Genomic DNA, 13,933 nt, shown 5'->3' with positions numbered 1-13,933 from the left:
GAGGGGCTTGGGGGTGGCGCTTGGCATGCTGGGGGCAGAGATGGGGAACAACCGAGGTGCCCGACTGAGGCCCCGCACAGCCTGGCAGTGGTGGGGCACTTGCAGGGATGATACGGCAAAAGCCAGGGGCCCAAAAGTGCAGGTAGTGTGCCATCTGGGCCAGAGCACAGGTAGAGCAGGCGCTCTTCTGGAAGGGTCTTGGGCCTTGGCACTGGGCCAGGAGGGAGACTGACTTCCTGGTAGGTACCCAGGAGTGGACATGCGGGCCCACTGTCAGTGTTGGGCTTTCCTGTGGAGTTAAGCACAGTTGGAGGCACCACCTCTCCCCACCAGCGGCATCTGAGAGTTCTGGTTGCTCTGCATCCTCGCCAACACTTGGTGGTGTCAGTCTCTTCAGTTTAGCCACTGTGATGTGTGGGAGGTGGTACCTCATTGTAGTTTTAACTTGTATTCTCTGGTGGAGGATGCTGTCGATTATGCTTTCTTCAGGTGCGTGGGCCATTTGTATATCTTCTCAGAAGTGTCTGTGCAAGGCTTTTGCCCATTCATTATTGTCTATCTTTTTCTTAGTGAGTTTTGTGAGTTCCATATATATTCTGGTACAAGTCCTTTGTGGGGTGTGTTGTGAATATTTTCTCTTAGAGTCTGTGGCTTGCCGTTTCATTTTGATTAATAGTGTCTTTTGAAGAGCGTAAGTTTTTAATTTTGGTGAGGTCCAATTTATTGAATTTTTGAGTTCATGCTTTTTGTATTCCGTTGAAGAAATCTTTGTGAAACCTGAGGTCATGAAGATTTTCTCCTATGTTGTCTTCTTTCTTCTTTTTAACTTTTTAGAAAGTTTTAATTTATTTTTTTGGCTGTGTTGGGTCTTTGTTGCTGCACGCGGGCTTTTCGCTAGTTGCGGCGAGCAGGGGCTACTCTTCATTGTGGTGCACAGGCTTCTCTTGTTGTGGAGCAGTGGCTCTAGGCGCGTGGGCTTCAGTAGTTGTGGCACGTAGGCTAATAGTTGTGGCTTGCGGGCTTAGTTGCTCCGCGGCATGTGGGATCTTCCCAGACCAGGGCTCAAACCCGTGTCCTCTGCACTGGCAGGTGGATTCCTAACCACTGCGCCACCAGGGAAGCCCCTTTATCTATTTTTTTAATAGGGTAGTTTCTTTGCTATTGAGTTGTATGAGTTCTCTGTATATTTCGGATATTAACCCCTTATCAGATATATGATTTGCAGTATCTTTTCCCATTTAATAGGCTGCCTTTCATTTTGTTGCTGGTTCCCTCTGCTGTGCAGAAACTGCTCAGGTGATGCAGTTCCTCTTGTTTCTTTTTGCTTCTATTGTTTTTGGTGTCAGATTTCAAAAAATCATCACTAGGACTGATGGCAAGGAGCTTATTACTACTTATATTTTCTTCTAGGAGCTTTATGGTTCCTGGTCTTACGTTCAAGTGTTTAATCCATTTTAGGTTAATTTTGGTGTATGGTATAGATAGTGGTCCAGTTTCATTCTTTTGCCTGTGGCTGTCCAGTATTCCCAGCACCCTTCTATGTTGTCTTATAGAAGTTTATAGGTTTAGTTCTTATGGCAGGTCTGTGATCCTTTTGTGTTCATCTCCACATATGCCGTGAGATCAGCGTGAGGCTCACTGTTCTGCACACAGCTATTCACGCCTTCCACCACTACTTACTGAAAAGATTATCCTGTCCTCGCCGAATTGCCTGCAACCTGGAAAATCAGTTGATGACCTATTTTAAAGATAAACAGAGGCCTTGTCCTTAACTCAAATTTTAGGGGACTTGGAGGGGCTCCTACTGCTGTTGCTGGCTGGGCAGTGATGCCTTTGAAACCCAGAATGAGGTCCCTTAGAGCTCAGTCTCTTTCTGTGAGAGCACTGTGCTCCTCCCTGATGGAGAGCTGAACTTACTCCCCAAAGCGCTGAGGTCAGGCTTCCTGCCCACGAGGGTTCTTTACTGTAGAGGAAGGGCAGGTGCACAGTCTGTCTGGAGCGTTTAGAATGTGTGTCCCTCGTCTGCACAGTTCTGTGTGTGCATTTGCTGTAGAGAAGTGATCATGTGCACAAGCCTTGTGTACATGGATGCTGTGTTGTCTGAAGGCCTTGGTGGCCACTGGGCCCCCGACTGGACATACTGTGGCTCCCTAGGCCGTCCAGGCCAGGTTTTTGAGGAACATTTAATGATATGAAAGTGCATGTGACGTAAAGGAAAGTGACAGCGAAAGAACGCTTCCAGGGCGTGATTCCACTATGTGATTTCAAAAAACCCCACCTAACAGAAAACTTCCCATCCTAACCACTTTTTTTTTTTTTTTTGGATACGTTAGGTCTTCGTTGCTGTGTGCAGGCTTCTCATTGCAGTGGCTTCTCTTGTTGCGGAGTACAGGCTATAGGTGCGCAGGCTTCAGTAGTTGTGGCACGTGGGCTCAGTAGTTGTGGCGCACGGGCTTAGTTGCTCCATGGCATGTGGGATCTTCCCGGACCAGGGCTCTAACCTGTGTCCTCTGCACTGGCAGGCAGATTCCTAACCACTGCACCACCAGGGAAGTCCTCTAACCACTTTTTTTTTTTTTTTTTTTGGTCGTACGCGGGCCTGTCACTGTTGTGGCCTCTCCGGTTGCGGAGCACAGGCTCCGGACACGCAGGCTCAGCGGCCATGGCTCACGGGCCCAGCCGCTCCGCGGCACATGGGATCTTCCTGGACCAGGGCGCGAACCCGTGTCCCCTGCATCGGCAGGTGGACTCTCAACCACTGCGCCACCAGGGAAGCCCCCCTAACCACTTTTAAGTGTACCATTTCGTTAGCCCTAAGTACATTCACAGTGTTACGCAACCATCATCACTCTTTCCGAAACTTTCTCATCGCCTTAAACAGAAACTCTGGAGCTATTAAGCAATAGCTCCCATGTCCCCTTTGCCCAGGCCTCTGGTAACCTCTATTCTACTTTCTCTTCCTGGTTTTGCCTGTTCTGGATCTTTCATATAAGTGATCATACAACATGTGATCTTTATGACTGGCTTCTTTGGGCATCATGTCCTCAAGGTTCACTCATGCTGTAGCAGCGTCAGGATCTCGTTCCTCTCCATGCTGAGTAGGATTCCACTGCAGGGATGGACCCCATTGCCTTTACCTGTTCATCCGTTGATGGGCGGCCGGGTTGTTGCCGCCTTCCGGTTGTTGTGAACGGTTCTCCGTGGACATGGGTGTGCAGGAGCCTGAGTCCCCGCTTTCAGTCCCCTTGGGGGTACACCTGGCTGTGGAACTGTGGGTCACGTGGTAACTCTGTTTGGCTTTCGGAGGAGCCACCAGACTTTTCCACAGGGGCTGCCCCATTTTCCGTTCCCACCTGGCTGAGGCTCCTGACTGTCGGTGGAAGGTAAGCATGCGGGGCGGGGGGCGAGGCGCCAGCCCTGCCCTCATTGCCCCTCCTCAGCTGGAGCGGGGCCTCTGCTGCGCCCCCCGTGGCTCCCTGACTGTCACGGTGGAGAGCGCGGTCTGGGGGGCGAGGGTGGAGGAGACGCCGGTGCCTGCAGCCCCTCTCTCCCCCCCTCCGCCCACCCACAGGCCAGCGAGGACAAGGTGAAGCAGCTGGTGACGGAGATCGGCTGGGAGATCCAGCAGCTCAGCATGGCCGGCTGCTACTGGCTGTCGGGCAGCACGGTGGAGCACGTGGCCCGCTGCCGCGGCCTGGTGAAGGTGAACCTCTCGGGCTGCCACCTGACCTCCCTGCGCCTCTCCAAGGTTCTGTCGGCCCTGCAGCGCCTGCGCTCCCTGGCCATTGACGTGAGCCCCGGCTTCGACGCCAGCCAGCTGAGCGGGGAGTGCAAGGCCACGCTGAGCCGCGTGCGGGAGCTCAAGCAGACGCTGTACACGCCCTCGTACGGCGTGGTGCCCTGCTGCACCAGCCTCGAGAAGCTGCTGCTGTACTTCGAGATCCTGGACCGCACGCGCGAGGGCGCCGTGCTCTCGGGCCAGCTCATGGTGGGCCAGAGCAACGTGCCGCGCTATCAGCACCTGCGCGTCTTCTACGCGCGCCTGGCCCCCGGCTACATCAACCAGGAGGTGGTGCGCCTTTACCTGGCTGTGCTCAGCGACCGCACGCCCGAGAACCTGCACGCCTTCCTCATCTCCGTGCCCGGCAGCTTTGCTGAGAGCGGGGCCACCAAGAACCTCCTGGAGTCCATGGCCCGCAACGTGGCGCTGGACGCGCTGCAGCTGCCCAAGTCCTGGCTCAACGGCTCGGCCCTCCTCCAGCACATGAAGTTCAGCAGCCCCTTCTACTTCAGCTTCAGCCGCTGTGCCCTGTCCGGCGGCCACCTGATCCGGCGCGTCATCGACGGCGGCAGGGACCTCCGGAGCCTGGCTGGCCTGAACCTCAGCGGCTGTGCGCACTGCCTGGCGCCCGACTCCCTGCTGCGCAAGGCAGAGGACGACATCGATAGTGGCATCCTGGAGACGCTGGTGGCAGCCTGCGGCAACCTGCGACACCTCAACCTCTCGGCTGCCCACCACCACAGCCCCGAGGGCCCCGGCCGGCACCTGTGCCAGCTGCTGGCACGGCTCTGCCACCTGCGCTCCCTGTCGCTGCCTGTCTGCGCCGTCGCTGACTCGGCGCCACGGGCCGACCGCGCGCCCGTCCAGCCTGCCACGCACGCTGTGCCCCGCGGCTTCGGCAAGAAGGTCCGCATCGGCGTGCCGTCCGGCCCCGACCCTTTCTCCGGGCAGGCGGGCCCCCTGCCGTCCTCTGTGTTCTGGTCGCTGCTGAAGAGCGTGCCCTTCCTGGACCGCCTCGAGCTGATTGGGTCCAACTTCTCGTCTGCCATGCCGCGCAACGAGCCCGCCATCCGCAACTCGCTCCCCCCCTGCGGCCGGGCACAGAGCGTGGGGGACTCGGAGGTGGCCGCCATCGGCCAGCTGGCCTTCCTGAGGCACCTGACGCTGGCCCAGCTGCCCAGCATCCTGACAGGCTCCGGGCTGGTCAGCATCGGCGTCCAGTGCCAGCAGCTCCAGTCCCTGTCCCTGGCCCACCTGGGCACGATGGGCAAGGTGGCCTACACTTCGGCCCTCGCGGACATGCTGAAGCACTGCAAGCGGCTGAAGGACCTCAGGTGAGGGCACCCGGCCGCCCCGCCGCGCCTCTGCCGGCCCCGTGGGGAGGCCGGAGGGGCGCACGGCCTTCTGCTCGGCAGTGTTGGCGTACCCGCCACGCGCCTGCCGAGGCGAGCGGGTTGCAGGCCTGTCCTTCAGGGTCTGAGGGTCTTGGGGGGGTGCTGACAAGGGACCGTGCGCAGTGGTGGGGCTCGGGGGGCGCGGGGGCTCGGGAAGCGGCAGTTGGCGGTGCCCAGGGAGGGTGTGCAGGAGGCAGTGCCGCCCGAGCCTGGCACGTCGTCCTCGTTGCCTGGGCTCTAGGACGCTGCTGCGTACGTGATCTTATTAGTCCTCGTGCCCGTCCCACGAGGTGGACGCTGTTCTTGCCAGATAATGGAGCTGGTAAGTGGGGGGCCAGGAGTGGAGCCTAGCTTTGCGACTCTCGAAGGATGAGTCGGGGTTAGCCAGGAGGTGCAGGCGCAAGGCTTTCTGGGAAAGAAGGCAGCGTGTGTAGAAGCCCCAGAGGCTTACGAACAAGCAGCGAGCTCTGAAGCCAGATGATCCTGCTCGGGGGCGCGGGGGCATCGGTGAGGCGAAGGTGCTGAAGGACTTCGGCCCGCAGAGGGAGGGGTCAGTTCCAGCTTGGAGACGTCCCTCTGGCCTCCCACCTGGACTGGAGGGGCCAGGCCGGGGGAGGGGAGATGGAGAGGCGGGCTCCGAAGGGGGCCGCACACTGTTGAGATGTGGCGGTGACCGGAGCAGGACGGCCGGGCTGACCTGAGGGGCCGCCCCTGGAGAGTGCGGGGTGGTGGGGCCCACGGACCTCGGCAGGGCTCCCCCCACCCAGGCAGTTGTCGGAGGGCCACTGGCGATTTCCTGGGCCCCGAAGCGGAGTGATCCCCGGCGACTCATGCTGTAGAGTGAAGGCTGTTCTCGTGAGGGCCCAGCATTTAGACGGCCAGCCTTTGTTAACCTGAGCCGGATTTGAAAATGTCTACAGATCTGATCTTGAAAAACTGCAGTTTCCTAAACGTCGTGGTGGCCTCAGGCCTCAGCTCTGCGAGGGCTTCGGGTGGGGGAGGGAGTGGCCGCTGGGCTTGGTCTCCATGAGGCTGGAGCTGGTGGGGCAGCCGGGTGAGGGCGGCATTGGGGCACGGGGATGCGCGCGTGTCGTCATCGCCGCACCAGTGAGCACTCGCTGTGTGTCTTCGCTGCGGGCCAGGCACCAGGCTGGGGGCTCTGTGGCGCTGTCTGGCTTGATCTCCTCACTAGGCCCTTCGTCGTTCCTGCTTCATGGAGCGGCAGCGGACGCCTGAGGGAGGAGCTGAGGTCCGCCCGGGTCATCGAAGTCCAGTGCTCGACCTGGGCCCCCGAGCCACACAAAATGGAGACAAGCGTGTCCTTTTCGGACCTCCACTCTCCCCGTAGAAGGCAGGAAATGAACCGGATTTGAGGTGGAGCTTTGCTGCCCCAGCCCTGGAGCCTCCCAGAGCTTCTCTGCCAGGCTGCCTGCCACCCCCAGGGCAACACACGCTGCGGGCCCCCTGCCCAGTCCCTGCCAGCGTGAGGGCTGCGGCCCGGGGTCCAAGCCTGGCCTCCCACGTGGCTTGGCCCCCTCCTGCCCTGTGGGGCGGGGTGCCACCTGTGAGTGAGTGGGGAGGGGCCCTGGCCACAGCCCCTGCCCCTCGCCCTTCACAGGGTGAGCCTGGCTGCCATCTCAGACGATGCTGCCCCTCTTGCCCAGATCGCTCTCAGCTCCCTCCCTTTTCACTGGTTCATCTCCATCCAGTGCCTCCTCCCACCTTGTCCCCTCCTGTGCCTTCACTGTCACATCAGTGGCCTTTCCAGAAGGACTGTTGTGAAGTGAGTGGTCAGTGGGCCATGCGTAACTTGAAGCTGCAGGTGGACCACAAAATACATCCAACAAACGAAAAACCACCAGGTCTGCTGTCCTGTTACCCTGTTGGATTCTCGTGATCAGGAATTGAATGTCCCTTAGTTCGGGGAGCCTGAGGGAGCGTTTGAGTTCTAATTTAACTAAACTCAGAGCCAGAGAGTATTTCTGGATCTGTCATTTTTGTCCTCAGTGTTTTGGCTTTCCTGCTACCCTCTTAAACCTGGTGCCTTTTCTAACCACGCTGTGGTCAAACCACGTGCTCGTTATTGAGGAGTGTTTGATCAATAGAGAAATCAGTGAAAGTAAAATAAACTTATACATTCACGTAGTTTAAAAAGTCACAGGGCTTCCCTGGTGGTCCAGTGGTTAAGACTCCACGCTTCCACTGCAGGGGGTGCGGATTCAATCCCTGGTTGAGGAACTAAGATCCCATGTGCCTGCGCGATGCGGCCAAAAAAATAAAAATAAGATAAAATAAAAAGTCACAGTGCTTCAAGGCAGGTAATGAAAACTGACCTTCTCTCTCCAGCATCCTTTCTGCCTCAGGTCCACAGTGTCATATTTTAAAATTAATTAATTAATTAATTTTGGCTGCGTTGGGTCTTCATTGCTGTGTACAGGCTTGCTTTCTAGTTGCGGTGAGCGGGGGCTACTCTTCGTCGCGGTGTGCGGGCTTCTCATTGCGGTGGCTTCTCTTGTTGCGGAGCACGGGCTCTAAGCACGCAGGCTTCAGTAGTTGTGGCACGCGGGCTCAGTAGTTGTGGCTCGCGGGCTCTAGAGCGCAAGCTCAGTAGTTGTGACACATGGGCTTAGTTGCTCCACGGCATGTGAGATCTTCCCGGACCAGGCTCAAACCCGTGTCCCCTGCACTGGCAGGCGGATTCTTAACCACTGCGCCACCAGGGAAGTCCCACAGTGTCATATCAAATGTCTGCTGCCTGCATGGCCACCTGGAGACGGCAGGTGCTCCCAGCTCACCCGGGCTGCTGGATTCCCTGCACGAGGCCTGTGCTTGGCCCCTTCAGGGCTGCTCTGCCTGGAGGAGTGAGGAGTGGGCGTGGTGTCCAAGCTGGTCCCATGTCCCTGCATCTCCTCCTCCAGGAGATAGACCCTAGCCTTGGGTGGAGGCAGGCAGGACCCACGGCAGGGGCCTCAGAGTCAGAAGGCCTGGGTGGACCTTGGGCTGTCTGTGCCCAGGACCTTATTCAGTAAAGTGGGGCTGTTCAGACCAAAGGGATTCATCCTTATAAGACACTTAGAACAGGACTTGGCACTTATAATACACGTTATGGTTCTTCATCCATTCAGCAAATACATGAGCATCTCTTATGCCAGGCACTGTTCCAGGCACCCAGGACACTGAACAGAACAAAGATCCTTGTCCTCGGGGAGCTTACGTTCTAGTGGGGAAAACAGACCAACAGTCAACGTAAAGGAAGCGTACGGTGTGTTAGACGGTAACAGACGCTGGGGAGGAGAAGCAGAGCAGGGCGAGGGATGCCTGGGTGCAGGGGTGGCATTTGGGGTACATTTCATGAAGGAGGTGAGCTTTGAGCAGAGAACCCAGGGAGGTGAGTTAGAAAGCAGAACCTGGGGGAAGAGTGCTCTGGGCCAGGCAGGTAGAGTCACATCAGCCGGTACGGTATCCACGGCCCACAGGGCGACTTACGTTTACATGAACTAAAATGAGATGAAACCAAGCATCGAGTTCCTTGGTGGCATCAGCCGTGTCTCAGGTGCTTAGTAACCACGTGTGCTGGTGGCCACTGTGCTGGACAGAGCACATACAGACACTCCCCTCTGCCCAGAAGGTTCTGTTGGACAGAGCTGAGAGCGCAGGGCCCGAGATGGGTGTGCCAGGGTCTCAGGAGCCAGAATGGAAGCAGGGCAGGTCTCGCTGCTGTGCCGCAAGTGGCCTGGGGGCAGCGGCAGGGCCACCGTCAGGGGCACGTCAGACATGCAGGGAGCAGCCAGGCGAGAGCGGGGGTTGGGGCATGGCCAGAAATAGCCAGCTTCTGACTTCACGGGGAATCTGCTGATTGATTGGGTGCATGGGATGGGTGCTGAGGCTAGGGGGGTCTAGGCGGTGCCAGGGCTTCTGGCCTGAGCCGTTGAGCTGACGTGGCTGCCACGTGGCTGAGAGAGGAAGGCAGGGGTGAGGCTGCACACGTGTGGGTTGGAGAAGCCTGGACGCCCCCCGGCCCTCCCCCCCAACCCCCAGAGAGGAGGACCGTCCCCCAGGTCCCCCAGCTGGCGCTTGCACTGCAGAGACCGCCCAACAGGATCTGGTCAGGAGGATGAGGACTTGGTAGGAGCTGTCGGGGAGAGGAGGTGGGGGTGGGGATGTTCTGGAAGCTGAAGGGAGAGACTGCCCTTTAGGCTGCTGCAGACTGGCTGCCCCCATTGGCTTGTATTTGTACGTCCGCCACGTGCTCTCCCCGTGCTTACAGGTCTTTGACGTTTTAACAACCTTGGGAGTGTCGATATTATTGTCGTATTTTGCAGATGAGGAAAGTGGGGCCCAGAAGGTTAATGAACTTGCTCAGGAGACACGGCTGGTCTGTGGGCAGCTGGGAGCGGGTCCTGTCTCGTAGGGTCGCTGGATATCAAATGGGGTAACCTGGTGTTTAGTGGTCACCAAGTGACTTCTGGGGCCTCGGACGTGATCCCTGTGGCCCAGACCTTCCCCCGGGGCAGGGCCGTGTAAGCAGTGTGGGTTTTGTGGGCCGACCTGAGGACCTGACCGCCTCTCATAATGGACTTTCTGTGCACGCGGCTGCTGAGCCCACACCTCATCGGAGCTGGGTACTGCCTGTTCGGAACAAACACCAGTTTCTAGAACTTGGCCAAATGGCCCCGTTCCTCTGGATTCCTGCCTTCTGTGGCAAGCGGAGCCCGGGGGGATGGAGGGAAAGGAGCAGATGGTGCCTGCCTGTCACACCGCTCCCAGGGCGGCCTCCCGGACAGCTTCCGCACTTCCCTGGTTGGCCTCCGCCGTCCCCACCAGCGAGGTCTGTGAGCTGCAGCTCTTTGCCAGCTGGGGCCAGGGCCGCTCCTGCCGGAACACGTCGTCCCGCTGGGGCCTCACAGGCTCTGGATTTGTGGTGTACCTCGCCAGCGGGAGGATGCCAAGCTGGGCAGAGCAGGGCACCTGATGAAGCCCTGCCTGGTGGAGAGGGGAAGGGAGAACGTCACCCTGAGTCACCCTGGGCTGCCCCTGACCTTGGAACTGGGGCGGCGTCTGGGTGTAAGCGAGAGGGCTTCTTGGAGCCAGGCCCTGGAGGCTATGCCAGGGCAACCCTCCAGGCCTGGGCGCTGCTCGGAGGGGGGCCTGAGAGGTGGGCAGGCAGATGAGGGGCGGCCCGAGCGCCGGTCTGTGCCCACAGAGCCTCTCGGAGAGCAAGCGTCGGAGGCCAGACCCTTTGAGGTCGGAAGCCTGAGGCCCGCCCCCCAGGGCGAAGCCAGTCACAGAGGCGCCCCTCTTCCTCTGCCCTGAGCAAAGACACTGCCCGTCCCTTGAGTCAGGTTAGCTCTGCCAGCCCACTGCCCGGAGGAGCGGGGCACGGTGTGGATGTGCCAGCCTCGCCCGCCCCACGAGGCCTGCCCGCCCTGAGCACCCGTGACGGGGGCTTCCTTCAGGGGGAGGAATCTGGAGTGGCTGGCAGGCCGAAAAATAGGTTCAAAAGCGTGTAGTACGCAGCTCCCTCTCTCTCTCCCCTCTGTCTGCTTGAGATCCCCAGCAGGTAGCGCAGACCCGCATCGCCACCTAGTGACCGAGGTGCCGCAGGCCTGTCCTTCCCGCCGCCCGCGGTCCAGCTTCCTCACTGCTGCAGGGACGACTCGTGGGTCAGGGCTTTTCTCCCCCCTCCAGTTTTCGCACTTCCAGATCTGCACAGTATGCTTACCTTAGGATCTTTTAAAAAGATAGAACCAAATAATATGTTCAGACATTTTCTTAAGAGACATAAGCTTCTCGGAACATTCACACCCGTGGGCGAGATGCACTTGCTTACTCTCTGGGCCCAGGGGGTTCGGGGGCTCGTGGCCCACAGCTCTGAGAGGCCCGGCTCGTGGCTCCCTCACTTCTTCCCGGTTTCTTTAGGGATGGAATTCATTCAGTGGCGTCCAGCGGGTGAGGCATCGCTGAGCACTGCAGCCCTTGGGGAGCCCTTTCCCTGGTGTTTGTGCCTGAGCAGCCCTGCCCGGGGGCTTCCTTCCTGCTGCACCCGGAACCCTCGACGGGGTGAGGCTTTTCAGAATCATACCCCAGAGAGACCTGCGTTCCCCCCACAGTTTTAGGAGCTTGCTAGAACTTCTGCTTACGTGTAATTAAAATAAAAATGCAGTCTCGCTGCTGCATTTCAGTGATTGGTGGCTCCCGTACCGGATGGCTCCGAACAGACGTGCCGTCACCGCAGACTTGATTTTTTTTTTTAATTAATAGTAATCTTTTATTTATTTATTTATTTTTATATTTATTTTTGGCTCTGTTGGGTCTTCGTTTCTGTGCGAGGGCTTTCTCTAGTTGAGGCAAGTGGGGGCCACTCTTCATCGCGGTGCGCGGGCCTCTTCGCTATCGCGGCCTCTCTTGTTGCGGAGCACAGGCTCCAGACGCGCAGGCTCAGTAGTTGTGGCTCACGGGCCTAGTTGCCCCGCGGCATGTGGGATCCTCCCAGACCAGGGCTCGAACCTGTGTCCCCTGCGTTAGCAGGCAGATTCTCAACCACTGCGCCACCAGGGAAGCCCCGCAGACTTGATTTTAAAACCCCTCACCGGTCCTGTGACTTGTCAGCGTCCCCAGGTGTCAGGGCTGTGGAGGCTGTGTCCGAGGCTCACGTGGCTCTCGTTTGGGCCTGTGGACGGCCCCTCACCCTCGTCCAGGTCAGCCTCACCTGGGACGTCGCTGCGTCCAGAGCGCTTGGGCTCTCCTTCCGCCTGGGGGGGCGCTGGTGGTGGTGACTCTGTCCCCACTGCAGGCCCACCGCCTCTCGGGGATGGGGGAGGGCCGTTCCACTCACCCCAGAAGCTTCTCTCCTTTGATGATGAGATTCTACAGCTGCAGACGAGCCTCTCAGGGGCATCCCAGGAAGTCACCCACTCGGCCTCGTCAGTTTACGGGGAGAGACAGGCCTCTCGGGGTTCCCTGTGGGTCTCGCACGGAGATGGGGGTCTTGCCAGCTGCCCCGGCCCACCTGGAGGGTCAGTGGCTGTCCCGTGGGCAGAGCTGAGGCTCAGAGACACCCACAGTCCCGGGCAAGACGCCGTGTTTGTGCCGGGAGCGATTTGTGCAGTGCCTGGGCCTTGGGGGTGGCCAGCCTCGGGGGACAGCGTCACCCCGACCTGAGGCCCTGTTTCCACAGCTCGGGCGCAGCCTGGCAGAGCGCTGTCCTCCCGGGCCGGCCGGCTTGCTCGGAGGGCTGAGGCCCCACGTGGCTGGCACGATGTCCATCAGAGGCCTTCGTGGCTCGTTGAGAGAGAGCCTTGCTGGGTGCCCAGTGGCCACCCTTTGAAGCGTCCTCCTTTTCAGCCATCGGGTTCAGACGTAGCCCCTGAACTGCAGTTTCCTGCACACGTGCCGAGATCTCCGTCATCCGTGAAGCCCTTCTCCCGCCCGCTGCGGTGCCTGTGTGCCTTCTGCCTGCTCTGGGTGGAAATCTCTGCCTGGCCTCTCCCGCTCGTGCCGCCCGCGTTGAAGCGGCTCTGGCCGGGTAACCGGGACTCCGCGCAGCAGTCAGAATGGTTTTAGAAGCGTCAAGTGAGGCACGTACCTGTCTGAGAAGGACCGAGGTACCGCTGAGTGCTATAAAATAAGGACGGTTCCTGAGTCTGGTGCTCATCTCCAGGGATAACCCTTGTTAATAGGTTTTCTTGTGTTTTCTTGTGGGAGGATTTTGGGTAAACAGGATCCACTTTGACCTCTGTCCATGGGACCGTCTTGGTCTTTCTGTGTGATTTATTGCGAAACGATCTCCGTGCTCTGTTCATGCTCCAGCTTCCTCTCCCTGGCTTCTGTGCTAGTGTTCTGGGGCTGCCCTGACAAATGACCACCAACCGGGTGGCTTAAAACAACAGACAGTCACCCTCTCATAGTTAAGAGGTCAGAAGTCCCCGGTCAAGGTGTCGGCAGGATGGTTCCTTCTGGAAGCTCTGGGTGGGGGCCTGTTCCAGGCCTGTCCCCTAGCTTCCGGCGGCTGCTGGCAGTGCGAGGTGTTCCTTGGCTTGTGGATGTGTCACTCCAGCCCCGAGCTCCCTGCGTGTTCCTGTGTTGCTGTGCCGTCACAGTGCATCTAAGGAACCGGTCACTGGACCCACCCCAGTCCCACGTGACTTCATCTTAGTCTGCAAAGACCCTGCTTCCAAATAAGGTCATGTGTGCAGGTACCAAGGATTAGGAATGCAACATATCTTTTGGGGGACCGATTCAATTGCCACGCGCTCTTCTGGGTCTGTAGGCGCACCGAGCAGTCAGAGCGGCGAACGAAGCAACTTGGCTGGGTCTGTGGGCATCTGGTTGCGTCGGGCCTGCAGGGTCTCCCCCCAGATCAGGATCACCAAGGGAGACCCCAGGGGTCTGAGTCCTCACGCGGCACCCCTGGGGGCTGTGGTGTGGATGGGCCTGGGGGCAGCCAGTCTGGGCCCTGGACCAGGAGCCCCGCTCAGCGTGCGTCCGTCTCCGCGATCTCACGCTGTCCGTCCTCTCTCCCTGCAGGCTGGAGCAGCCCTACTTCAGCGCCAACGCCCAGTTCTTCCAGGCGCTGAGCCAGTGCTCTGCGTTGCAGCGCCTGTGCCTGGTGTCCCGCAGTGGCACCCTACAGCCCGAGGCCGTGCTGGCCTTCATGGCGCGCTGTCTGCACGTGGTCGTGTGCCACCTGTTCACCGGCGAGTCGCTCAGCACCTGCCGGAGCCTGCAGCAGTCCCTCCTCCGCAGGTGAGTCGCGTCG

The 13,933-nt window shown here is 59.0% G+C and overlaps 1 protein-coding gene across 5 annotated transcripts in view; it reads left to right on the top strand.

Moving 5' to 3' along the window:
• Positions 1–13,933, top strand: part of FBXL18 (F-box and leucine rich repeat protein 18) — a 45,551-nt gene that overhangs the window by 6,223 nt on the left and 25,395 nt on the right. For 4 of the 5 annotated variants that reach the window (XR_012325953.1, XM_033839291.2, XM_033839290.2 and 1 more), the window contains exons 3-4: positions 3,572–5,115; positions 13,702–13,920. Coding sequence is in view for 4 of the 5 variants with exons in the window: in XM_033839291.2 (XP_033695182.1) it covers positions 3,572–5,115; positions 13,702–13,920 (1,763 nt within the window). In the remaining variant the exon portion in view is untranslated. Of the gene's footprint in view, positions 1–14; positions 3,384–3,571; positions 5,116–13,701; positions 13,921–13,933 lie in introns of those variants that run through there. The other variant, XM_033839294.2, reaches the window with a different exon arrangement.

The sequence above is a fragment of the Tursiops truncatus genome, chromosome 15 (genome assembly GCF_011762595.2).
Source record: "Tursiops truncatus isolate mTurTru1 chromosome 15, mTurTru1.mat.Y, whole genome shotgun sequence".
In the NCBI taxonomy this organism is placed as follows: domain Eukaryota; kingdom Metazoa; phylum Chordata; class Mammalia; order Artiodactyla; family Delphinidae; genus Tursiops; species Tursiops truncatus.
The sequence above is the reverse complement of the archived record's forward strand: the minus strand, read 5'-3'. Positions and strand labels throughout refer to the sequence as shown.